Source organism: Pangasianodon hypophthalmus, chromosome 2, assembly GCF_027358585.1.
Source record: "Pangasianodon hypophthalmus isolate fPanHyp1 chromosome 2, fPanHyp1.pri, whole genome shotgun sequence".
Taxonomy (NCBI): Eukaryota; Metazoa; Chordata; class Actinopteri; order Siluriformes; family Pangasiidae; genus Pangasianodon; species Pangasianodon hypophthalmus.
The window spans coordinates 8,495,131-8,522,930 of record NC_069711.1 but is presented as its reverse complement, the minus strand read 5'-3'; the positions used below and the strand labels follow the sequence as shown (position 1 = coordinate 8,522,930).

Below are 27,800 nucleotides of genomic sequence, written 5' to 3'. Positions count from 1 at the left end.
TTCTGTATAAGATGAGAATACCATCTAAAGAACTGAGCAAGTTTTGTTGTGCAAATAAGGGAATAGTATAATAGTACAAAAGTAGCAAAATAACTAAATAAATATATCAGAGGAAAAATTATAGTGCAACTTAGGAGCAGGGTTTCAAAAGCCTGATTGCTTCAGGGAATAAAGTATGACGGGGACATGCACCGGCATTTAACATTCACTGTGATGGCAGTTTAGTAGTGAGATAAATGACAGGTTGAATGAAAGCTGTACAGATTCTCACAGGCCTTTTAGTTATTAAAAGGAGAGAGCAGGTCTGTAAACAGGATCCTTTCATATGTAGAGTCCAGATTTGAATTATCAAATAGGTTTGAAGGTTTTCTGTCACAGATGTCTGAGTTACTAGCCTGTAATCAGTTATTTTGTTCCATTCAAGGATGTGAGCAATGGTAAATAGTTACAAAACATACTTAATGTCGAGAGATAGACATTTTAACTACTCTCCATATTAAGTATATGTGGGAGTGGCTGAACATTACTGTAAATCAAAGAACTAGCTGTGCTATCTCTTTCTTCAAATATCCACCCTATCACACACACACACACACACACACACACAGTATTTTTAGATTGAGGTCAATCTCTCAAATGAAACACTAATTGCCTAAAGTGGTCCGTGATAAAAACCTGTTTATGGGGCTAAGGTTTGATGTTAAATGGTATAGTTAGACCTTTTTAATAACCAAACTGATTCTTGGTTTATGTAAATAATATATCATTTTCAATCAAAAATGCCATTTTATTTTATACATATTTATATTAAAGGTTTATGGAATAAAATTCAGGATACTAGTTCTGCTACATCTTTATATAGATCTCATTAAATTGCCCAGTAATGGTTTGAGTTTTATTATTTTTCAAATATGCTCCATCAAGGTTTCAACATTTCTATAAACACTGTTACTAAGACAGTAAGGCATAACGTATCTCATAGGCTCTCCTCAACTAGCCTCAATGTGCCTGAGAAGACAGTGTTCAGATTAGCACCATTTGCTGACCACATCATATTCTACCTAAATCTCAGGTGACCTGTTGTCAATCCCCCACCCAGTGTGTCTCTGTCCTTGTTCCTCATTGGCCATCCACCCCAGGTGGTCAACCACATCCTCAAAATCCAAAATCCCTCTAAGACATGAAACAACTGGTCAACTCACCATAGACAGGGAGCCAGTGTAGGTGAGAACTGCATAGTTGACCACACTTGGTGGGCCTTGGAGGCAAGTTAGTGGTTCTACATTCACACTAACTTTATAGTGAACATGGGGGCTGGGGCAAGCGCTGAGGAAAAACACTCCCGTGAGCTAGAGAAGAAGCTGAAGGAAGATGCTGACAAGGATGCCAGGACTGTCAAACTACTGTTACTAGGTAAAGATCACTGAGCATATATGCATGGGCATGGAACAGTAACAGCCTGGGTTTATGGAGATGGACTGATAGATGTAAATATTATACTTACAGGCCTGTTGAAAGAAATAGCAACATTATGGAAATTAGACATATCCAGAGAGTTCAATGGCTATTGTTAAAACAGCCAGACTTTATCTTATAGTGATAACTTACAATGTATATGTATTGTAAAGATGGGCTTTATTGAAGAATCCGTCTTCAAATGACACAAGACAGATTTTTTCCCCTCATTTTTTTGGTATTTCAGAACTACACTGAGTTTGACTTTGTGTTGGATCTGGGTCAGGGATAAGAAACTATATGAGTTCTTGTACATATCAGCTTTGAGAGGCTTAGTGCTAAAGTAATGATCCTCAAGCCTCTTATTCTAGTCCTGTTGGAGATATAGCCGAGAGGCAAGGAGAGGGTCTTTTCCAGATTGGAAGAATTTCAGATGATAGCATCAATATTGTCCCAGATTTTGTTCTTCAGTAATATTGTATAAAATGTTCCCTAATCACAGAGACCAGAGGAAGCTATGTATTTGTAATATATATTAGCTACGTAATATATATTCACTGCATGCAAAAGACATATTTCTGTGTACATTTTACTAGATAATCATTGCTATGACCTTCATAAAGTGACTTCCAATGTGAGGAAAATTATCTTTCTATATAAACAACAACGGAATATTAATGAATGAAAAAGCCCTGCTACGTGCCTAGCTCATTTAACAGAATGCTCAAACCTAATTATTTATAGTTTGATTAACAAATTATCACTGACTCTGGTGATTGTGAAGTACTTGATCAAATGAACCAGCAAATTCAAACACAGATGGATGTTGAACCTGGAACAGCATGAATGCGAGATGTGGTATTTTTGGTCCACCTTCATAAATGGACAAATGACCTTGTTTTGTGTACCTGAGACATATCAGGCTTTGACTCGCAGTGTTTAAACAAACTGTAGCCCAAAATCAACAATGCTGCCTTCTGCACAGCTGCATTCAGTTCAACTCTTGATGTTAGTTCAAAACTGGTGATTTTATCAAGTTGGTCTTGAATTAGTTATTGAATTGATTAATAATCATATCTCATAAACAGTGATTGTTTTGGAATAAAGACCTCTAAAAACACAATAATCTTTTATATAAACTATATGCTGTTTTTTTTTGTACTCCTACATTTGGCCCATGCAGACACACTGATTATCATTTGTGCTTCTTTCTTTATCACTCTCTCTCTCTCTCTCTCTCTCTCAAAAAAAAAAAAAAAACCTAAACATTACATCAAAGAGGTGGAAAAAAATCATGACCTTCAGTGAATCTGTTATTAAATGTATTCAATCTCAAATGCCTTCATTTCTCTGTATTACCTTTTCACAGGAGCTGGTGAGTCAGGGAAAAGCACAATTGTCAAACAGATGAAGTAAGTGTTTAGGAAATATGACCAAAACATTCTGGGCATTTGACTAAAACTATGAAACTACATCCACTATAATGTAACCTCAATCATTTTTTTGCACTCCCTTAAAATGATCACACATTTAATGGTTTTAAATATGCATTGTTCATTTAAGTGTCTAAGTGTTTCCACTACAGAATTATCCACAAAGATGGTTACTCCCTAGAAGAGTGCCTGGAGTTCATTTCTATCATCTACAGCAACACCTTGCAGTCGATCATGGCTATTGTAAAGGCTATGAACACGCTCAACATTAGCTACGGAGATGCTGCCCAGCAGGTATTGGCATGATGTGGCTGAAAGTTTCCTCATTATGATTACATATTTGTGATTATACTGTACATACAGTATGTTGAATACCCCTATGACTGTATACTGTATTACCAGCTATGTGTGTATGGGTTTTGTTCTATAGGACAATGCCAGGAAGCTGATGCACTTAGCTGACACTATTGAAGAGGGCACCATGCCCAAGGAGCTGTCTGATATTATCCTGCAGTTGTGGAAAGATACTGGGATCCAAGCATGCTTCGACAGGGCCTCGGAATACCAGCTCAACGACTCTGCTGGATAGTATGGTCCAATGTCACTGACTAACTTGTAAACAAATGAACATAAACTTTAGTCTTGCAGTGTCTCAAACATACATACTCTCCCTTACTTTTATTAAAGGCGCCTTAATGGGATACTCAGAATTTCAGTAGCAACTGTCTCCAAATGTCTCCAAAAATTGGTTATCGGTGACATAAAAACAATAAATCCCTCTCTGCCCTTTAGCTATTTAAATGATTTGGAAAGGTTGATCCAGCCTGGCTATGTCCCCACTGAGCAGGATGTACTGAGATCTCGAGTTAAGACAACTGGTATCATTGAGACCCAGTTTTCCTTCAAGGACCTCAACTTCAGGTATGTGCTAACAAATCACAGTGTCAGTTTTGCTTCTAACCATGCTAACAATGAAAAATAAGTAGAGGGGAGAAGTTTGTTTGCATAATGTTGTGGTTTATTATTAGCAATGATAGCACTGGACATAACTGAATAGCTTTATAAGACTATGTATTGAGAAGACGTCACTGACTAGAGAACACCTCCATAACAATCACCTTCTCTCCTCTGTGCGTAGGATGTTTGACGTAGGAGGCCAGCGCTCAGAGAGAAAGAAATGGATCCACTGCTTTGAAGGCGTTACCTGCATCATCTTCATTGCTGCTCTGAGTGCTTATGACATGGTGCTGGTGGAGGATGATGAAGTGGTGAGTATGAATGTGGCGCCATACTAATGCTAGATAAGCTTCTAAGATTGCTATCTGATTTGTTCCGAATTCAGCTGGAACCTAGTAAGTCAAGGCATTAGGGAAACAATTCCACTCTCTCTATGTGTCTCTTAAAGAACCGAATGCACGAGAGTCTCCACTTGTTCAACAGTATCTGCAACCACCGCTACTTCGCTACTACTTCCATTGTACTCTTCCTCAACAAGAAAGATGTCTTCCTTGAGAAGATCAAGAAGGCCCATTTAAGCATGTGCTTCCCTGAATATGATGGTAATTCCAGAAAACATTCAAGAAACACCATTTCTTATCCCAGTCTTTTAGACCTACTAGATGATGCACATTTTTGCTCTAACCCTGCTTCCAGCATCCCCATATACTGTACATTCAGTGTTTACAATAGCTTGATTAAGTTATATGGGAACCAGTTATACGGCAAAATGTAGACGTAGAAACACTGGCCAAAAATTAACTACTTGACAAGGCAATTAAAGATGGAGGTTCCTTCAAGTAACTTGTGTTGCCAGTAACACTAATTTCAGCTATTTCACTGTTAACATGACATATTTGTCAGTGCTTCTCTCATGATGTAGCATCTTCTAATAAATATTTATCTGATAGTAGGCTTAACACTAACATGGTAAGATAATGGTCTACATTAGCATGTTCTAAAGTTCAGACTTTAGAACATGCTAATAAAATGGCTATTCTATTTCTTTTAAGGACCAAACACATATGAAGATGCTGGTAACTACATCAAGGTGCAGTTCTTGGACCTGAACATGCGGCGAGACGTCAAAGAAATCTACTCGCACATGACTTGTGCTACAGACACTGAGAACGTGAAGTTTGTGTTCGATGCCGTAACAGACATTATCATCAAAGAAAACCTCAAGGACTGTGGTCTCTTTTAAACACGTCCATGCCTGAGAAAAGGTAAGACACTTCTAAACTACCGCTATTAGGATATAACCAATAAGGCAATGTGGCATGGAAAGGGAATTTAAAATAGCTGTACTATTAATGCTATGTTACAAATTGATAATTATGTCACAAAGCAAACAGAATGGCCTCTCTCTCTCTCTCTCTCTCTCTTTATTAAAAAACATTACAAACATAGGAGCAAAAATCAGTTTTGATATTGACGGCTAACATTGACGGTCATAAAAAATATTCTATTATTTTATAATAGAATAGAATAATATTCTATTATTTATTAATATTATATATTATTTAATGATATGTGCTTTGAAAATGTTAATTTGTAAACAGATACTGTGTGGTATCACTATTTATAATATATATATATATATATATATATATATATATATATATATATATATATATATATATATATATATATATAATAATTATTATTCAGAATTCAGTATATCCAGGTACCATTAAATATAAAACAACCAAACACACTAATAATAAATTCTTTGTTGTGTTGCCCAGATAATATTTGAATCCTATATTGATCAATCCATTCAGGTTGTATCGATATAATGTTTAAATGCTTGTAAGAAGTGAAGCTCTGGAAACACTATAAATCTAAATCTTTCTTTCTAAATTCTTCTTTCCTAGGCATGGAGAGCACCTATATTTTCTCTTTCTCCAAGATGACAAGTATTCTCAATTTCACAGAAACACCTAGAACCTATAAAGAGGAACTGGTATATACTGCTGCTAATGTCTTTTCTAATTCCAACTGAATACCATAGAAAGATGCTGCACAGTCACATGGTCCCACTAGTGTCTTACAGTAAAGGAATACAATTATAGCAGCATTTTATCAGCTGCACAATGAGACAGAAACGCTCTTTTGAAATGTTAGCTTCTCACAGATTACAGGAGTTTGGATTACGTGATTCAGCTCTTATAATTTCATGCAGTGTTCTATATCTTAGTCTCTGATTTTGGTGCATGGTATCTTTTAAAACACCTGCATATGCACTTCATTAAAAAAATTCAATCTAAAACATAGCTACATATGTTGTATTGCATGCAGTACATGTCATACTTATTGGCTTATAAGTATTTCCCATTTTCAGTGATGTACTTGAATGCAATGCCCATCGACCAGATTGACAAAAAGATGAGCTTCAGATATAAAATATTATGTTCTAATGACGCTTCGCTCATTAAGAACTGTTTCATATTACAGTGTAGTTTGAGCTGAGACATTGCGCTGGATATCTTTCCTTTTGGCTTTATAAAAATAATAATGAAACAATGTGAACAAGAGCATAAGAATGTATAGATGAGCAATAAAGCTTCTGTAGACACAAATCTTGCAATATGATTTTCCTTTGAGTATTATTTTGCACACATCTAGCTGCCTTTACAGGTTTATAATGTGACAGAAATGTAAATCTGTAAAAAAAATAAAACAAACAGAAAAACTACAGGGGCTGTGTTAAATTCTCCAAACCTTGTTAAAGTATGTTGATAAAGGTTAATCATGTCGTGGGTTAACAGCAAAAGGTAGAACTTGACATTGTTTAAGTTAAACATATACACTCGCTTATAGGAACACCTGTAGACCTTCTCATTTATGCAGTTATCCAATCATTCAATCATGTGGCAGAAGTACAATGCATAAAATCATGCAGATGCAGGTCAAGAGCTTCAGTTAGCGTTTACATCAAACATCAGAACAAGGAAAAAGTGTGATCTCTGTAACTTTGATCGTGGCATGGTTGTTGGTACCAGATGGGCTTGTCTGAGTATTTCAGAAACTGCTGATCTCCTGGGATTTTCACACACAGTAGTCTCTAGGGTTTACACAGAATGATGTGAATAAAAAACACTGAGTGAGTGACAGTTCTGTGGGTGGAAGGGCCTTGTTGATAAGAGAGGTCAGAGGAGCTGCCAGGAAGGATATAGTAACTCATATAATCACTCTTTACAACTGTGGTGAGCAGAAAAGCATCTCAACACAGAGATCAGAAATCATTGAGCCTTGAGAAGGATGGGCTACAACAGGCTCGTTGAAATTGGGTAGTTTCGAGAACGCCCCATCATGTTCTCATGATAGCCTCAGATTCTTGTTCCTGGCTGACAGGAGTAGAACCTGATGTGGTGTTCTTCTGTTGTAGCTCATCCACCTCAAAGTGTGATGTGATTGTTGTACTGTGCATTCTAAGATGCTTTTCTGCTCACCACGGTTGTAAAGAGTGCTTATCTGAGCTACTATACTATAGTACTATAGACTTCCTGTCAGCTCAAACCAGTCTAGTCATTGTCCTCTGATCTTTCTCATCAACCAGGTGTTTCAGCCTGCAGACCCTCAGCACACAAGAGGTTTTTTTTTTTTTTTTTTTTTTTTTGGCACCATTCCGTGTAAACTCTAGAGACTGTTGTGTGTAAAAATCCCAGGAGATCAGCAGTATCTAAAATACTCAAACCAGCCCATCTGGTACCAACAACCATGCCACAGATAAGGTCAGAGAGATCACATTTTTTCCTCATTCTGATATCTGATGTGACCATTAACTCAAGCTCATGACATGTAGCTCTTCAAAAGAACAAATCTGCAGCATGCAAAACAAACGTGTACTGGAATGATGTGTTTTTAACTTTACCACCTGCTACAATTGTGCTATAATCAGGCCAACACTTAAGATTTCCCTAACTCTCGTCAAGAACATGAGAGAAAACAAGCCACAGGATTAAGTCAAGCTTTTTAAAAACTTTAAATCATTAAACAAGGTTTTAGTCATGAAAAACAACTGTACGTTACAATTAAACCAAATCACATTACACTGTTTTCAAACCTTTAATTGAAGTTTTTAAGCGTCTAGAAATTATCATTCGATTCCAGCAAAATTGGGTGACGTTAAAGGCAAAACCAACATAGAGGGTGTTAGTAAGGTGTTGGGCCACCATCAGAATAGATCCTACACGTGTCTGGAACTTTACTGGAAGGATGAACACAATTCTTCCTAAAGATATTCCCTTAGCACTAACATTTCAGTCCAAAATCTTCCATCAGTGTTCAACTGGCTTGAGATCTGGTGACTGAACTCCCTAGCATGCGAGTAGCACCATTTTCATACTCATTAACCATTCAGTGTGCTCTCATGCCCTGTGGACGGGAACATTATCATTGTGGAAGAGGCCACTCCCATCAGGATAGAGACGGTTCATGGTAAGGTGATCAGCCAGAATACCTTCAGATTGATTTGCAGTGACCATCTTTATAAGAGGACAAGTAGACCTGAACACCCACCCAAAACAGAAAAAAAAAATCCTTTCATTTGGTCAGACTGTATGTAATACACAACATAATCATTGTTCTATAATCATTGTTTTTTAATTAATAACATTTTTGAAATTAATAAAACTCAGTGTCATGTCAGTTTCAGGAACTCTTGAGCCCTTAAAACTTCTCATTGCACATTTAATCAATTCAGTTTGAAACATAACATATGAATTCCATCACATATTATTTTTTCACATATGTAGTCCATCACGCCATTCAGAGATGGTCCTGGAATCATTACAATGAAATCAACCATTAAGTAAATCAAATAAAATCAATCAAGATAAAAGTCCATTTACAACATCAGAGAAGTTCAATTCTCTGAGCAAGTGTTGATCGATAGCCCCTTAAGAAAACCCAAAATCCTGTTATATGGCTTTGTTCAGAAATCACACATCAGTACAAACCTTGACGTCTTTACCAATACTTGCTCGTTATCACACAGTTTCTGTTAATCATCTTTCACACAACATTCACACCAGTCTTTGATAACAAATATTATCGTATGAATACATAATGAAAAAAAGTTGATCCTGAGGACTATCCAGAGATTCCGAGTTGTATAAGGCACACACTCGCCCCATGACGTGGCTATTCCATCATCATGAATATGAGTGAGACTTTGGACAAAAAAAAAAAAAAAGTCACTAAATTATTAGCAGCAGTGCAAAAGAAATATAATATGGGGTAAGGGTAAAAGACACGCAATTGGCTGCAGTGGAAAAAAAAAAGTTAATCTTGTCTGTGCTGTGGCACTGCAACACAACGCAAACTAAAATTCATCAGCAAGAGCACAGAATAACAAGGTATTGCTGAGTGAATGAAGGTCTTGTAAACAGTTTCATTCGCTGCATGTTTCTGGAAGGCACATGGTGCAAGCTTTTCAGAATATCTGAACAGGAAGCTCAAGCTAAGACCGGGTACTCATGAGGAAGCAAACGACAAGCTCAACAAAATGCAACAAAATTGTCCAGGGTCCGTTGCAACAATAAAAATTTGGCACTGAAATACTGGTTATAAATCATGGAATAAGAACACTGCTGCTCCTAGAGCACCAGTCAGCCCTGAATAAAGATTTTTTACACTAAATCAAACGTTGGAAACGAACTTACAGAGCTACAATGCTACAAATAATGTTCTTAATCACACTCTCGCCTCATGAGACACTTCCCCTCATGAGTCAGAAGTGTGTAACCTAAATTACATGATGAGCTTCTTGCAATACTCTTTACAGCTCTATGTATAGAGTCAGGTATCTTTCTAACTAGTTTGATTTGCATGTTTGAAAAGAACAACGGGTGAGCTGAAGACTACACTGATGGTGAGTGATGATCCCTCAGACTGCCAGGGAATTAATTCTCCCACTTCACTTGAGATAAACTACTGGAATGGCCCTCGAGGAGGTGACAGAAGGGGAAATGGTAAGAGTGAAGTTGACAAAAGTGTGTTAAGGAGTGGAATGCAGCCTAATTTGTAAAATACCAACTGGTCAAACTTTATGCCAATTCACTATTAACAAATGTTAAAATTATTGAGGAAATGTACTGGTTTATGTCACATCCCCTGAAGTGTCTCCTTGTAAAAGAATCTTGCACTGAACGCAGTAACAGTAAGGTTTAAGCAGACTAACCGATCAGCACAAGGTAAAGGTGCTGGACCATTGAGCTGTTAAATGCATTCTGTGAGGTTCTTGTGCAAACAAACAATAATTTAAAAAAAAAAAAAAAAAGTTCTCAGTTTGGACAGCCACACTGCTAAACCTCTCCAGAGGGTTGATATTTTATACTAAACTCCAGCTGATGGTGGTGAGGTCACGAAAGGCCAACCATGTGGTCAATCTGTCTCATGTACACACTCTTCAGGGGAAGACCATAGCGGCGCTCCTCAGGGATCCGCTCGCACTACAAGAGATAAATATACACTTGTTATCTAATCATGAAAGAGCAGACAATGCTTCACGAGTGCGTTAACCGATACACTCTGTTCAGTTTAAACATCACAAATGAATGATTTTTAACATAAATTTTAAGTGCTGAGATTAAGTTTTCTCATGGATATTTTTTGAGATAGAAATAAAAGTGACATATGATCACTTCTAACTTTTTCCTCACACCTGCAATTACCCAACACTGTGTAGGTGATTTGTGCATCTATAGCCATAAATACTTTTTTAAAATTATATTACTAATAACTGGAGGAAGAACTGAAGTACTGAACAGAACATAACAGATAATGAAGTTCAAAACTTCATTCAAAACTGTCATTCACGAATACAAATGTAAAATACGATATGAATCACCAACTGCAAAGAAACTTAAAAAGTATTAACAAATGCAGTACAGCACTCAATATATTGACGTCTGTAATAATGAGTTCCTGTGTGATTAAAAAGAAATAAATCCCAAATCTCATAAGAATACTCCCCTCTCAGCCTGGTCTCTTTGGCAAAAGAGATTCTCTGGTAACAAAGCTTACGATTAACAGAGAGTCCATCTATTGGGTGATACGATCTAGATTAGGCTCTGGGTTCACGTCTTAATTATACCCTTTTCAAGGACCAAGCTAATATTTTCAGGATATTTTACTATTTTTTTAATATTCTTCAGGTATTTTCTATGAATGAAAAAAGTCTATAGATTTGCCAAATTTTTCAAGAATGCTTTACTTTATGTTTTTGAGAAGTATTCATAATGTTTTACATTCATAATAAAACTCTAAAATTGCAGTTTAATGCTATAATACAGTAATTCAAAAGCATGAAGACCCCTTAAACTGCAAAAAAATTCCATGGATCCTCTCAGTACAGACTGATGACATTAATGTTTCTCTACATTTAAAACAATTATGGAGACCTGGATTAAACCCACTCAATTCAAAGAACCAGTCTAACAAACTAATAGCTTTATGTACTCAATTAAAAATGATACTAGCTTGATTTCCACCACTGTAACTAACCCCACTTTGAGAACCACTGTTCAAGTGCACAACACTATGTTACTGTCAGCTGCTGGTATTTGAGGGGTTTAAACTTTAGCCAATAAACAAACATGCATGTTTAAAGAAAAGAAAAAAAAAAAAAAAAAAAAAGGATACCCAGATTTCATAAGCATTTCGTACACTGTATTCTTACATTGCTGATGTTGGCTGGAGGTTCCTTGGTGAACTCCTTACATGGGACCTGTTCTTCCCAGCTTTTCTGCCTAAAGCGGGGGTCTATAGGCACTACGTGACCTTCTGTTGTGAAAATGTATTTGCTCCCCGACTTGTGCAGAGGGTTGTCTTCATCAAAGAGCTGCAGAAAGTCAACATAAATCAGTGTGTACCTGCAGACATGCGGGTTGCAAACCAGATTTAAACCGAAAACCTAATCCTCATTCCCAATTCACTAGCTTTTTATGGTTTCTGAGAATGAACTTGCGCTGGGCATAGTGTTGATCAAAGCAGGTATAATCAGAAAAATACAAATGTGCTGACGGTATAGTCTGGAATCACTTTAGGCTCAGCATTTTGTGAAGAGTTGTAGGAAGGAAAGCACTTCAAGATGATTTTTTTTTCCCTTCTCCTAGATTTTACTTTCCTAAGTTAGTTTTTAGCCCAATAGGAACACATGAAAACTATTTGCAGATGTTATGACACACCTGTGTGTTACTGTACACTGTTATATTGAGAGTATGCTATGGTAAGTGTACTGTATTTGTACCTTGGTGGGCTAAATCTACCATATCATGTTTTCAACCAAGATAAATTAACATAGTAATTAACACACATATACAGAGTGCCTCAATGAATTTTCCCTTTAAAACAGACTTAGAAAGTAAAGAGTTAGTAAGAAAGACACAAATATATTGAGGGATAGAGGCACATACCAGGTACAGGTATTTACAGGTCTCACTGAGAAAGAAACTCTCCATGCGGTCCTCCTTGGACTTGTCTACGACATGATGGAGTGTGGCATAGCCACATCTGCAAAGAACAGTCAGGTATAAACATACTGTATATCCAAATATGGATCATTAGGAAAAGCACATATAAGAACATCACATGACCACTCATGTGTTATAAAGGATGACGCAGACAGCTTACTTGACTTTGGTATTCTTCTCAAGGCTCTGAAGTATGTCCATGCCGACATGTAAATAGAAAGGATTCTTGGTGGCCTGTGAGGGAGTTAAAAAAAAATTATCAAATTCATCTTTGCTTATCTTTACAATTAAACTCAAAACTTGAGACTTTACTATCACACTGAGTCAATTTGATCATTGTATTTTAATAACTATGCTTTGCAGAATTGCCTGAATTTTAATATTGGATTTCCATAAACCTACACTAAAATACAACTTCCCTAAATCCTCCACAGACCTCACAAGTGATGACAGACTGCTGTTTCCTAATAGTATACATCTCCACAGTTCCAATCTTCCACCCTCCCGCATTTAAATTATATTACAACATTTGGCTGTATTCTTATGAAAAGTTAAGGGTAGCCCTAAAAGCTGGTGTTACTGACACAGTGTTAGGGCTTATTACTCTGAATGATCTGCATCTGTGGTGAAACAGGGTGTGCCATATTCATATAATATGCAAATAAAAGACTGAGTATTTCCACATGGCCAAACAGACTCAGCATCTGTGTTCAAATCAATGCTCATTTTAACATCTTATGGCAAAAATTAGTCCATACATTGTTCCCAGTGCTGGAATCTGCTATTTTTTAGGGTTCATTCCATAAATAATGGCCACTAAGAGTTACACAGACAACCTAGCAAAGAGAAGATGAAAGCAAGTGTTTGTACCTGATATAGCAGGTATGTAGACTCAACTAGCTCGGGTCTTAAAGGGTAAAAGAGTACATCTGGAGCCTGCAGCTGCCAGTTGTACCTTTCCGGCAATGCCCCGAAACGCCTCCAGATTGCATAGTAGAAGGCATGGAGACAAATGGCGTTTTCCACATCTCCATTTAAAACCTGAAAAAAATTAGACATGAATGAGTTGAGGGTGCATAGAGGATGTGAGAACCCTTTTGAACTCCTACACATGCACTGGGACATCCTCCTGCTGGGTACATGCAAATGAAGATCCCACAACCACAAGCGCACCAAACCAATATTAAACAAATGACCTGAATACAAGATGTCCAGGGTTGCCAGATTCCAGTCCAAATCACAAACCCCAATTTACTGTAAACCAGCACCAAAATGTAACTGTGGAAAAACTACAAATACTAGCTCAAGGTGATTTGTTTTAGATAAAATATAGCCCCATTGTGGTCTCTGAGGACTTGTGAACTCTGAATACTGTTGGCGCTGGTTAGAATGTGTCAGCAATTTTGGTGCAGAAGAAATAAGAACAGAAGAAAGAAAAACAGCTTTTTTTTAACCCACTATCTCCAATCCTCAGTGTAATTAAAATGGATGCATTTACGGTTTATATGTTTCTGTTGGACAGAAAATGAAATTTTTGGGGCAAAAAAATTTCAATGAAAGTTTTCAGTGAAATTTCAGTGCATCCATAGTATGCAAGAAATGAAAGAGAGATGAAAGAGAGTAACACACCTGCAGGCCAGGAAAAAATGCCTGAAGAGAATCGATCCAGGTGTTCATGATCTGTCCATTAAACATGTTCACATTTACGTAAAGAGGAGGGTCACCTTCTCCTTCATTACAAGCCTCTCTCCTGTACAAAAAAAAATAAAAAATTTCAGAGATCACAGAGGCTGTTATGATATAAATGTACAACTTGTGTTTCATTCAACATTCAAATGTTTTATTCCATCAACTTCTCTTAGACAAATATTTTCCGAGGAAGATGCGATTACATAACCAAAGGCAAGCATGACAAACAATATCTCGACATGCCAGAGGCGATAGCTAGCCAACCGGCTGTAATGGTAACTAGGACCTGTTTAACTAGGAAGACTAATTGTTACCATGAGAACTGTATAGGTTCATAACCATAACCGCAAACTGCCGTAGTAAATTAACATAATTCTATAATACCATTTCATACACATATTTCATTTCAGTTATATATTCCATGTATAATGTCTGTGATATCCCTTCCTCTGTATTTTGCTGTCTTGTTTGTATTTTGTTGAATTATTGTTATTATTATTTTAAATTGTCCCTGTAATTGCCAAAAAATGCAATAAAAAAAAGAAATTAAAAAAAAAAATTAAAAATGCATGCATGATTCTTTCCTTAGCAGTCACTGTTTCCATAAATACTTATGACATTTTTTCTTTACCTTTTCACCATTTTTTGCTTTTTAAAAATATTAAACATATCTTATATTAAATATTAAAAATATCTTGGGTATCTCTGGAGTTTCCATTAAAGTGTTTTTATGAGCAGGTGAATGGAAACCCACACACACCACGTACACCCACCCATGACGGAAGCACATACACACCCTCTCCTCAAGTGGCTCTGAATGCTCTCGTAAGCAGCCATGAACATCTTGTAGTCTTCTTTTTCTCCAAAGAGGATGTAAGACTTCAGCAGGTATTCATAGAACGAGTCCATGCCTGCGCCCAGGCCGCTTTGCTTCCCAACCCATTGACCCGTCTGGATGTTCACCACATTCCCTGAAATGAAGAGAAGAAAAAAAAAATGAAACACAGAAACCAAACACATTCTTCCCAGAAGTGCAAATTATAAGCATGCTCTCTTTGGCTGCCTTATCACATACATCTACCTTGTACTTACATTCACTGGCCATTTTAGAGTACAATGGGTCTACCATTGACCAGACATTATTTATGTTTTCAGCACAGTAGTAGTGTGCACCTACTGTAGTGTACAGCTATTAGATGGACCAGAAACGTAGGTGTATAATAACGTGACCAATAAGAATATATAGTGCTTAGGGGTTCCCGAGTGGAGCAACTAGTGTTGACACAATCACAGAAAGATCCTGATGATGCCACAGCCATCAGTGATTGAGACCTAAGAGAGCACAAAAAATTGGCTATGCTTTCTAGATGAGAGGGATGACATCACACTCTCTCTCCCCTATCAATCACAGTGACACTAGCCAATTGTGGGCATCTGTGAGCTCATGTATGCAGGAGAGGGCAACAGCGCTTTCCTCCAAGTGTGTTGTGCTGCCCGGTGATGCTGAGCATGAGCAGCAGCTCAAAAAGATGTGGAGGTTGGCGTCACATGTCTCGGAGAAAGCACATGTTAGCGTTTACCCTCTCTGGGTCGTAGCTGGCATGTGATAGGGGAGAGAGTTAGCTAGTGGGTGCGAATTGGCATGACCAAACTGGGGAAAAAAAAAAAAGAAAAAAAAAAAAAAAAAAAAGAACATATAGTGCTTAAAAACTTCAACAATTCGTCTGTGCTTGATACACTCGTACCAGCACCACACAGAACTCTATAATTTGGTATTATTGGCACAAATGAGTATAAACACCTAAAAGGCAATCAGCCTTTTTTGATCACAGTGTTTGTCAGAAAACTGTCTCAAGGTACAATCTGGCTTGTCCTACATTCTATGATAAAATATATGAGAGTTTTACTGAAAATAATGTTGTTTAATGAGAATTCTGAAAGTCGTACAGCCTGCACTTGGCCTTACCCAGCAGCCCTGTTTGGTTGCTCCTCAGGTTCCAGAGAGCTCGGACAGCCCTCCTCGCCACCCACTCAAACGTGGAGTCGCCAAGCAGGCGGCTTAGGATGCCAAACTCAACCAGAAGAGATCCTGCACCTGCTGTGCACGTCTCGTTTATGCTGTCAGGAGGCACGCCGCTTTTCAGATTCACCTGTCCGTGCAAGTTTTTTAAAATCATTTTGCATTAATAGGATTAGGACCTCATTCACAAAATTCTCCACAACAGTAATATTAGGGAAAAAAAGGGGAACAGTAAAAGTCAGCTAAAGTTTGCTAAATTAGTATAATAATACTCTGAACATTGAACTGTATGCTCAGTACACACTGATAAATGATCCAATCTGCACAGTACTAAGAATAATAGCCAAACAAGGGGAAGAGGAATGAGAACAAAAGACACATGGGGAAAAAAAACACCATCAAACAAAACATGGAAATAGCTCTAAAGTACACTCGCACAACCCATGTTAACAATACTGACACTAAAATCATATATATATATATATATATATATATATATATATATATATATATATATATATATATAAGCTAACATGAGATGTTTATGTGAACAGAGGGCTGACCCTGGGGTAAGGGATGCCAGTGCTGGTGTTCTCGAAGGCAGGTAGCAGCCGCACAGCCAGGTCATGGGCCAGATGTAGCAGCTCATTATCGTAATCTTCCAGCCCCACATCTCCGAACGGGTGCCGGGGATCGGTCAGAAGAATGTGAGCCGAGATTAGACTGCCCAGGATTCTGAGGGAGAAATTGAAGACCTTCACAGATGAAGCATATAATAAAAGCACTGATTTGTTAGGTAATATCAGTATTTGGTGAAACAAAAGTATAACAACACTATCACTTTTAATAACTTACATTAGTTATCATAGTTATCAGATATTTCTTTCAGACTGGCTTTGCACCGTACATGCTAGGATGCACTGCCAAAAAAAAAAAAATTACGTCTGCAGGCAGAACAGAACAGGCCTCCCTGCCACCCACTCAAACGTGAGTAAGAGCTCACACCTAGTGAAGCAGGACATTTATGTACAGACTCTACTAGCAGTTATTCATACAGGAGGAACGGAAGGCCATTCCCACAGCCTGATCTCAATGCCTGGGGGAGAATTTTAGAAGATAGGAGAACAAAAACCAGTTTTGAAACCACAGCTCAAAATTATTACATACAAATAAAATAAATGAGTGCAGTTGTAAAAATGTACGCAATGGCAAATACATTTGCCACGTTTTCAATGAAATGAAACTGGTTGAATAAATCCAATGAAATGACTGTAATCACTGAAAGCTTTGAAACTTTTTAATCGAATATGAAAAATGAAAGAAAGTACAAACATTACTGTGGATGACTGGGTCCTTGTTCACGTATAAAGTTACATAATCCGCTTCACTGGAGTCATTTGTCATCATTATAACATACAGACACACACATATCCAGTGGATATAAAAAGTCTACACACTCGTTAAAATGGCAGGTTTTATGAAGTAAAAGAATGACACTAAGATGTATCATGTCAGATCTTTTCCCACCTTTAATGTGCAATTGCAGAGTATACATATAAAGTGTAAAAAAAACCCCAGAAACTTTTATAGGGGGGGAAAAAAAACCTTACAATAACCTAGTTGCATAAGTGTGCACACCCCTGAACTACAACTTTGTTGAAACAACCTTTGATTTTATTACACCACTCGGTCTGTTTTTTTACCTAAGAAAAAAAAATTACAGTTTTTTTTAAATAAAATCAAATGTTGCCACTCAGACTGATTAAGTTGGGCTGGGATGTTTTTTGTGAGAAAGGGCTTCCGTCTAGCCTCCCTACCTCATAGCCCAGACATGTGAAGAATACAAGAGATTGCTGTCACATTCAGAGAGTAATCAGTACTTGTCAGATATTCCTGCAGCTCCTTTTATGTTGTCGTAGGTCTCTTGGCAGCCTCTTTGCTAAGTTTTTGTCTTGTCTTTTTGTAAATTTTGTAGGGATGTACTGTTCTTGGTAATGTCACTGTGGTACTCCATTTTCTCCACTTGTTGATGATGGCCTTCACGGTGTTCCATGGTACATCTGATGTTTTGGAAATTCTTTTATACGCCTCTACTGATTGGTATCTTTCGACAAGTGAGATACCATTCATGCTTTGTAAACTCTTTGCGGACCATGGCTTCAGGAGTCAAATGAAACCAAGAAGAGGTCAAGAAGATCCTCCAGAAACAGCTGGTCTTTATTTGGGGTTAATCAGAATAATTTCAATAATGACAGCTGTATGATAATTACTTTTCAACATGAGATCGAATGTGATTGGTTCCTTCTGAACACAGCCACATCCCCAGGTATAAAATGGTGTTCACACTTAAGCAACCAGGTTATTGTAAGTTTTTTATTTTTCCTGTTTTTCCCTGAAATGTTTCTGGTTATTTTCACTTAATTTTTATATGCCGTAATTTCACATTGAAGGTGGAAAAAGTTCTGACATGATTTATCGTGGTTTAATGTTTTTTCATCACAAAAACATGCCATTTTGTTGTATAAACTTTTTATATCCACTGTACACACACACACACCCATAGAATGTGATTTTTAAAAAGCCTGTTCAAGTCTTGAGAGTAGAAAATTATGACTCATTCTGTCTGATTGATAACAGAATGGTGTAATGTTTAACCCATTTAACCCTGGACTTCCTCCTGCCTTTCAGGCATAACCATGAAATCACACCAGACGCATTGCATAAGTGTTATTGTACAGGCGTGTTGTAATTGTTCAGTCATGCCCATGTTCCACACTTGCTACCGGCATGACTGAATGCTTCTTTTCTATTCAGGAAAACGAATGCCAAAATGTACACCCGCATCAGAGAAACAAAGGGACAGATTAAGTTGAGCTAGCTGTAATTACAATAGAATGCAATAAAAACATGAGTTGAGACGCTGCATAAACAGCCTATTTTTCTAGTTATCCATGAGTATCATTACACTACAAGCAGTTTTCTATTAACTGCAGGCTGCACAATCATGATACTTTTCTAGATTATGATTTTAAATAAAGTTCACTGTGAATTGTGATTGTTTGATTTCAGTGGATTTATATGGCGTTCAATGCACAAGAGGGAAAAAAATTTAGACATGGTGCAAAACAAGTGGAGAGTGATGCACTGGTTAGAGTCTGATGCGCCTGACGGGGCTGATGTGGTTTGAAGCACTTGTTAAAATGGAACAGCAACTACCACATGTGACACTTCTTTCACCCATGCTGAAAAAAGCAAGCTTATCCAGTATGAAATGGCCTTGTGACTCTGAGCAGTGTATCTTTCTGTGTAACCAGTTTCGATCTCCAGCAGATTGTGCTGAGAAAATAAAAGTAAACAGTGAAACAGGTATGTAAAATGCTCACCTGATGTTGGCCTCAAACACTTGCACTGTGGAATCCTTGTCAAAGCTGACAGTGTCAATAACCAGCTTGACAGCGCGATGAAACTCGGACACATTCCCAAGCACCTGCAGAAAGAGCGTAATCCCAACCATGACACTCACAATAAACTTAAGCACAATTCTGCATTAAAATCATGAAATAAACGTAGTGTTATTTTAGATGTAATAACTCTTCAACTTAATACATAGTAATACTTAATTGTATCATAGCTGAAACTTTCATTAAGTTTTCAAAGTACATACATCTCTTACTAATAGTGATCAACAGAGCGTAATCTTTGTGAAGAAATTTCCTGAAAGGTATGCCATGGTGAGATCGAAAGGTTGAAATGATGAATTGTAGAACTCAGGTCTACAGAACTTTAATGAGGATATCAGTAGCCTACATTTAAAGCCCATAAACATTAGGCCTTTGTAACAGATGTCACTTTGTTTCATAATCTGAACTTACCAACAGAGTATCAAGAGTGTCAATTAGTGTCAGGGAGTAGTTGCCAAGCACGTCATTGATGTTGATGTTTGACCTAAAACGAAAGCACTGGGTGTAAGTGAAAGTGGTCTAGTCCAGATGATGAATCATGTGACTGGTTGAACGTCAATTGTTTTCCTATACCAAGCTTTTAGATGGCAGGGAAAGAGATGCGTTCTGCGGATCAAACACAATGTCTTCTAGATACACCATGCAAAGAAAGCATTAAAAAGACAACTACCTGCAAAAGATGTTAAAAAGAACAATAAATAGTGCATATAATCTCTCGTTTTGCAAGAGGCACACTACTTAATTTACTGTGTTCTCTGCTCTAACACTTGTGTCCAGATCATTCTGAGAACGCCTCATACGATCTTCAGACTGACGCAGACCCAGGGCTGGTTAGTAAATTATGAGAAATTATCAGGTGCTGTAAGATATAGAGAGTAGTGGTTCAGCAGGAATAATGGGAAGATTGTGGTTTTTAATCCCAGACGAGCTGAGTCACATGGTAGAGCAGGGAAAACACAAACATGTAAACACTAAAAGAACTGGGAAACAGTGTCATAGGGGGCAAACAATTAACTCAAAGAGTTACACTGAAACTGAGATATGTGGTGTTTGTGTCTCTTTGTCATACAATACAGGCAAAAAATTATGGATTATGGAAAAATGTCTTTGTGGTTAATTAGCTTAATCTCACACTAGAAATATGAGAGAAATCTAATTTATTTCTAAGAAAAATAAAAACACTTAAAAATTAAAAAAGGATTTTAAAAAACCCAAAATATTGCCCTTAAAAAAAATAAAAAAATAAATTTAAAAAAATGATCACAATTATTGGTCTAGCAAAGGGGTGTTCAAAGTCTGCCCCCTAGGGCCAGATGTGGCCCACAGACAGATGTTAACTGGCCCGTGACCTCTCTATTAGAAGGTATGATAGGTGGCCCAAATGCAAGAGCCTTTTTTTCCTCTGACTACACCTCCAAATTAATTTACAGAATGATATTTAGTAATTTACATCAAAAAGTGCAAAGTTAAGAGTGAAAATGGGAGAAGAGCTGGAAACAACTAAGCACGGAAAACCTTTCCTGAATTCTTGAAAGAGTCCTTAACAAAAGTGGATTTGCAACCAAGTACTAAAAATGACAATTTCATTTATAATTGTTAGTTTGTCTGATTACTTTTGGTCCCTGTAATGGGAGGACCACATAAAAAAATGTTTTTTTTTTTTTGTAATGCTTTTTTTTTTTTTTTTAACCGATTTGGATGTAGATACCCTCAAAGGATTATATGACACTCCTGGCCAAGAAAGTTCACCTGAGTGTTCAAGAACTTTTAAGCAGTCATGACTATATAAATAACTACATGGCTGAAAATGCGCATATCCACTGTCAGGATAATAATTAAGACGTTTAAAACAATCAGAGCTGTAATGAATTTTGTAGAAGACTGTAGCACTCAGGGGTCACAAAGTCTCCGAATCTACAGTTAGATGCCGCCTGTACAACTACAGTTGAGTTCATAAGTTTTGTCTTCTGGGAAACATGTAAATATCTTATGTAGCTTCTGAAGGGCAGTACTAAATGAAAAAATAAGATCTTTAAACAACACAACAATTTACACCCATCATCCTGTTCAAAAGTTTACATCCCCCTGGCTCTTAATGTATTGTGTTGCCTTCTTGAGCATCAGTGAAGGTGGTTAGTGAAGATGGATCTCAACTTCATACAGCTGCTGTTGGAAAATGGGTCAAATATGCAGAAGATGCAGGAAAAAAAGCAAAGAATGTGCAGCACCTGGAGGATTTTTCTGAAGAACAGTGGGCAGATTAACTGCTCAGGACAAACAAGGGACTCATAAACAACTATTACAAAACATAAAAACAGTCATCCAGGTAACAACACACAGTATTAAGAATCAAGTGAATGTAAACTTTAGAACTGGTTCATTTGTGTAAATTCAGTTATTATTGTGTCTTGTGGACTATATGTAAACATCTGCTGTGTGAAATAGCTTATTCAGGGCAGTACTAAATAAAAACAAAATGCAATTTTTATGATCTCTCTTTCTTTTTTTTTAAAAAAAAATTATTATATTATAACATTTTGCAGATTCTGCAAGGCGTATATAAACTTACTACCACAACTGTATTTGGAAGATGTGCCGGAAGATAACTGTGTCGTTCATCTAACCACAAATGTAAGCACCTGGAGTTTGCGAGAATCTACTGAAAGGATCTATAAACAGAAAAGAACGCAACCTCCACTGTTAAGTACGGTGCGTTATCTGTGATACTGTGGAGATGTTTTTCTTCCAAAAGCACTGGGAACCTTCTTAGGATACATACTTTATCATCATGGACCCCACGAAGTATCAGGAGATTTTAAATGAAAATCTGGCTGCCTCTGCCAAGATGTTGGGTCATGGCTGAAGGATAATGAACAAAAACACATCGAAATTAACACAAAAATGGTTCTCCGTTGTAAACATGTGGGGTCGAAGGTACTCTTTGGCTCTCTAGGACGTGTAGAAGATCTGTAGGGGGACTAAATGAAGGGATGTGACACGTGTCATTTATTAAATATGTGATTTTTCATAAGGGTTTGGTTTTATAAGAATAAAATTACTTCTTTTAAAGGTTAGATTTCATTCGATTTTAGTTTGAAATCAGGGGCGTCGTGAGACCCTTCTTACTGGGGCACGAACCCTAGTAAATTTTTCCTGATAAATCCTCGTCTGATGAAGTAGATTACAGTAGATACGTCTGAAAATTGGCTCTCCTATTCATTGAACGTTATCATTTACATCATTTGAATTATTTAAGACATGAATGCTGATGGTAATGCCAGCTGAAGCGAAAATATCCTGCGCATCCTCTTCAATCATACGCCTCGCCCCCTCGCTGTGTTCCTCCTCCCTTCACTTTTCCACATGGAAACCTCGACTTGCAGTTAGACGTTAATTCATAATATGACATTGTAGCTGAGGAGAGGTAACTACCAGGCTAGCGCTTATTGCTGTATTAATGAATAGTATGTGAATTTATATTTAGTTGAATGAGGACATCTCGTTTTCCAGATCCAGTTTCACAGATTTGATCGATAATGTTAGCCTATTATCTGCTAAAAGAATGCTTGCTTATCTCTAATTTAGCATTCTGCCACAAATGATGTGATTTAGTCATCAGTGAAAGCTTTTTGAAGTGGTTTGGTCATTTAGGGGGCTAGTCAGTTGTTAGTTTGCTCATGAAAATGCTAGTTGTCATCAGTCAGATGAGGGTAAGCAGACAGCAGGGACAAACATTGCATTTGAATGATCTATGTTTTAAAGGCCAACATTTAAGGGTGAAGGAAAGAAACTAAATTAGGAGAACTTTTTGTTGGTTTTTATATTATTTAGGAAAAAGACAGAGAAGGGGAAGAGCAGGGAGGAGAGGCTGCAGGAAAAGGCAGAGAAGATATTCCAGGTAAGGAAGGCGACAGATGATTGTGGTAAGACAACTATAACCCTTTGAGGAAGGGCATCCTTTTCTGACAAGTATATTACATTATGCTTGTATTGCTACAGAGAACATAACTCATCCTGAGTGTAGTGTAGAGTATATCAGGTTCAAGGAAATTAATATTTAAAGATCCCATGTAATGCTCTAATGAGTGCAGTTTGCTCTCGTTTTAATGTATTCATAAGACGTTGGGGCAGGACATGTCAAAGGGCTAGTCACTTTTTGAAAAATAGTCAATAAGCTTTAGTTTAATCTCAGCTTCGCAACATAAGTCACTGTTGGTGCTGTTTTTGCAAATAAATAAATAAATAAATAAATAAATAAATAAATTGCTGGGGCTGGAGGGATTTAGTCTCAGCTTGGCAACATAAGTCACCAGAACTGAATGCTTTGCTGCAGTTTTTACAAAAACAAACAAACAAACAAACAAATAAATATTTCTTTCTGAGTGGGGGGTACTTAGTCTAAGCTTGGGAACATAAGTCACCAGAATTGAGCTGTTTTTTTGCAAAAATAAATAAATAAAATTTCTGAGGGGTGGGGGGATTTAATCTAAGCTTGGCAACATAAATCACCAGAACTGAATGCTGTTTTTGCCAAAAACAAACAAACAAACAAAAAAACTCTTCCTGGGGGGAGGATTTAGTCCCAGCTTGGCAACCTAAGTCACCAGAATTGAGCTGTTTTTGCAAATAAATAAATTTAAAAAAATAATAATAATAATTTCTAATGGGTAGGGAATTTAGTCTAAGCTTGGCAACACAAGTCACCAGCATTGGGTAGAGGCATTTCCATGGACCCCCGGTGACATTTTGGAGCACTTTTGTAAACTTCTTGTGAGAGCTGTGCCCCAGTAGTAATCAAACTCTAGAAACAAGTCTGTATGAGATTAACCACAAAGACTTTTTATCCCATGAGCTTTTTCACCATCTTTCCCAAAGCCTGTCTGTTTATACCAGCTTTTCCACACCACAGTGAGTGTTACAGATCACCTCTCTGAGAGGCTGGAGAAAGCCTGATGTGTGTCCCCTACAGCACTCACGGGTCCCACACAGGTAACACACAGGGAACTCACAGGGAACACACAGGGAACACACAGGGAACACACAGGGAACTCACAGGTGACACACAGGGAACTCACAGGTGACACACAGGTAACTCACAGGTGACACACAGGTAACTCACAGGTGACACACAGGTAACACACAGGTGACACACAGGTAACACACAGGGAACACACAGGGAACACACAGGGAACACACAGGGAACTCACAGGGAACACACAGGGAACACACAGGGAACTCACAGGTGACACACAGGGAACACACAGGTGACACACAGGTGACTCACAGGGAACACACAGGGAACTCACAGGTAACACACAGGGAACTCACAGGTGACACACAGGTAACACACGGGTAACTCACGGGGAACACACAGGGAACACACAGGTAACTCACAGGGAACACACGGGTAACACACAGGTAACACACAGGGAACTCACAGGTGACACACAGGTAACACACGGGTAACTCACGGGGAACACACAGGGAACACACGGGTAACTCACAGGGAACACACGGGTAACACACAGGTAACTCACAGGGAACTCACAGGGAACACACGGGTAACACACAGGTAACTCACAGGGAACACACGGGTAACACACGGGTAACACACAGGTAACTCACAGGGAACTCACAGGGAACACACGGGTAACACACAGGTAACTCACAGGGAACACACGGGTAACACACAGGTAACTCACAGGGAACACACGGGTAACACACGGGTAACTCACAGGGAACACACGGGTAACACACGGGTAACTCACAGGGAACTCACAGGGAACACACGGGTAACACACGGGTAACTCACGGGTCCCACACAGGTAACTCACGGGTAACACACAGGGAACACACAGGTAACTCACGGGTTTAGCACGTCTGGTCCTCTGCCCTCACAGTCGATGGGGTTAAGCTCGTCTTCAGGAAAGGCGTATTTCATGTAGTTGTCATAGCCGAAGTAGAACATGTCCCTGGCCATTGCCTTCATTTTAATCTTGAGGGCGTCAGGAAAAGAGCCATACTTCCTGTCATACTCGTCTCTGCTAGCCTTAAAGAAGCTGAGGTAAGACTTCTTCGGCGTGTTCTCGCTGATCTTTGAGCAGGTTCCTACCGGATGGTCCCTGTTTTCGTACACACGCTGTGACCAGCTGCTGGTCCTCTGCTCTCCATCGGTCGCAGGCTCAGTGTGTTTGTGCAGGTTGAAGCTGAACTGCAGCGGGAAGTGAAAGCCCCAGCTGGGTCCGAGTCCAAACGCGAGCCACAGGATGCAGTTCAGGGCCACACGCAGCACAAGAAGACCCACTACTATTGACCTCCATTGCATCTTTGCTTGACGGCGGCCGTCAGAGTCATAATTCACGTCGACGGTGGTGAGTTTTCGACGTTTCGAAGCGAAAACTGAGTGCCGTAACCTCCTTCCACTTTTTTCCTTTAAGCTTTTCAAACGCACCGTCACAGTTCCTGTCAACAAACCCAGCCCTCCTCGACTGTCAGAGCTGATTGGTGCGCCGCCTCTGTCGTCACGACGGACGGCGGTGATTGGCCGGTGTGAATGTCAATCACGCGAGAAAACACAGCACGGGTGTCGTGGCGTTGCTCAGTGTTGGGCCAAAGAGAACGGCACAAGTGGCTCAACGTCTCGCGAGAGTAAACGAGAATGTGAGGCTGGGTCCGAATTTCCAAAAACATATATATATTTATTTATTATATTATTTATTTAAAATTAAAAATTTATAATATAATGTAAAATATAATGTCATGGCTATTGGCTACATGGCTAACATAATACAATATGTCATAAAATTATTAATACATATTAATAATATATATTATTAAAATTTACTTATTATATTATTAATTTATATATATATATATATATATATATATATATATATATATATATATATATATATATATATATATCTCAGCAGAATTCGTGAGAGTGTAAAAAAAATAGAGTAGCGTGTAAAAAAAAATAAATAAATAAATAAATAAAAAAAAATAAATTCCAAGCAGGCTTTCATGTGTCTTGCACTGAGGAGAGGCTTCCGCCTGGCCACTGTACCATAAAACCCAGATCAGTGGAGTGTCGCAGTGATGGTTGACCTTCTGCAAGTTTCTCTCCATACATGATCTCGGGTTCTTGGTCACCTTTCTTTCCAAGGTCCTTCTCACCCGATTGCTTAGTTTGGCCGGCCAGCCAGCTCTAGGAAAAGTCCTGATTGTTCCAAACGTCTTCCATTTAAGAATTATGGAGGCCACTGTGCTCTTGGGAACTTTCAATGCAGCAGAAATTTTTTGTGGCCTTCTCCAGATCTATGCCTGGACACAATCCTGTCTCTGAGCTCTGCAGGCAGTTCCTTTGACCTCCTGGCTTGGTTTTTGCTCTGATATGCATTTTCAGCTGTTAGATCTCATGTAGACATGTGTGTGTACCTTTCCAAATCATGTCTAATCAATTGAATTTGTCACAGGTGGACTCCAATCGAAGTGTAGAAACATCTCAAAGATGATCTTCAGAGCAACGGGTTGTACCTGAGCTAAATTTCAATGTCAAAGGGTCTGAATATTTATGTCAGTGTGATATTTCAGTTTTTTCTTTTTAATAAATTTGCAAAGTTATCACAAATCTGTTTTTTGCTTTGTCATTATGGGGTATGGAGTACAGACTGATGTGGAAAAAAAAAATTAAAGCATTTTAACATAAGGCTGCAACATAACAAAATGTGAAAAAAATAAAGGGGTCTGAATACTTTCTGAATGCATGGTATAAAGATAATTTCAGGCTCCAATAAGCCCAGGAAGTAGCTTTGGTCCCTCACTGCTCCAGGGTTCGGTTTTGAGCTCTGGTTACTGTGTGTGCTGAGTTTTATATTTTCTCCACATGTGCATGGTTCTCCTCTGAGTACCTTTAAAAACAAGCTTAATAAACATGCTGAAAAGTAGAAAAATAAAAATAACTTTTCCATTTGTTGTATTTAAATTTACAACAGTTTAGCATGCTGGGAAACTATTGTCTCAACACAAGACATATAAAGGAATAATACCTCAAAAATGACTTCTCTTAACTATTTGTTTAGTACAGAACTCTACTTTATGGTGCAAACTCCACAATCTTTGAGTAAACAGATGGGAATTACCAAGTCTGTCAAACTAATTTTTGACATATGAGTATTAAATATATGAGTTTACAACAGGTGTACAGTATTTACAATATTTACAGTATGATCATACATATTCTTTTATAATCATTTATATTCTATAT

The 27,800-nt window shown here is 38.0% G+C and overlaps 2 protein-coding genes across 2 annotated transcripts; one reads left to right on the top strand and one right to left on the bottom strand.

Moving 5' to 3' along the window:
- Window positions 1–1,170: 1,170 nt before the first annotated feature.
- Window positions 1,171–6,450, top strand: gnat1 (guanine nucleotide binding protein (G protein), alpha transducing activity polypeptide 1). Its single transcript, XM_026912993.3, has 9 exons — window positions 1,171–1,413; window positions 2,825–2,867; window positions 3,041–3,182; window positions 3,319–3,476; window positions 3,681–3,809; window positions 4,027–4,156; window positions 4,294–4,447; window positions 4,898–5,110; window positions 5,762–6,450. The coding sequence occupies exons 1-8, from the start codon at window positions 1,308–1,310 to the stop codon at window positions 5,086–5,088; spliced, it is 1,053 nt and encodes a 350-aa protein (XP_026768794.1). The 5' UTR covers window positions 1,171–1,307; the 3' UTR covers window positions 5,089–5,110; window positions 5,762–6,450.
- Window positions 6,451–8,470: 2,020 nt separating this feature from the next.
- edem1 (ER degradation enhancer, mannosidase alpha-like 1) lies at window positions 8,471–26,027 on the bottom strand. Its single transcript, XM_026927327.3, has 12 exons — window positions 25,402–26,027; window positions 19,946–20,018; window positions 19,457–19,560; window positions 16,637–16,808; window positions 16,020–16,203; window positions 14,850–15,024; window positions 13,994–14,114; window positions 13,235–13,405; window positions 12,525–12,598; window positions 12,308–12,404; window positions 11,572–11,733; window positions 8,471–10,342 (listed from the first exon to the last, which is right to left on the bottom strand). The coding sequence occupies exons 1-12, from the start codon at window positions 25,857–25,859 to the stop codon at window positions 10,253–10,255; spliced, it is 1,881 nt and encodes a 626-aa protein (XP_026783128.1). The 5' UTR covers window positions 25,860–26,027; the 3' UTR covers window positions 8,471–10,252.
- Window positions 26,028–27,800: the final 1,773 nt, after the last annotated feature.

Coding starts and splice junctions, on each gene's coding strand:
- gnat1 (XM_026912993.3), top strand. CDS start 1,308: ATGGGGGCTGGGGCAAGCGCTGAGGAAAAACACTCCCGTGAGCTAGAG. Junction 2,868..3,040: donor ACAATTGTCAAACAGATGAA/GTAAGTGTTTAG, acceptor TTTCCACTACAG/AATTATCCACAAAGATGGTT. Junction 3,477..3,680: donor CTCAACGACTCTGCTGGATA/GTATGGTCCAAT, acceptor TCTGCCCTTTAG/CTATTTAAATGATTTGGAAA.
- edem1 (XM_026927327.3), bottom strand. CDS start 25,859: ATGCAATGGAGGTCAATAGTAGTGGGTCTTCTTGTGCTGCGTGTGGCC. Junction 16,809..19,456: donor GTGTTTGAGGCCAACATCAG/GTGAGCATTTTA, acceptor TTTCTCCCTCAG/AATCCTGGGCAGTCTAATCT. Junction 12,599..13,234: donor CTACATACCTGCTATATCAG/GTACAAACACTT, acceptor ACTCCCTCACAG/GCCACCAAGAATCCTTTCTA.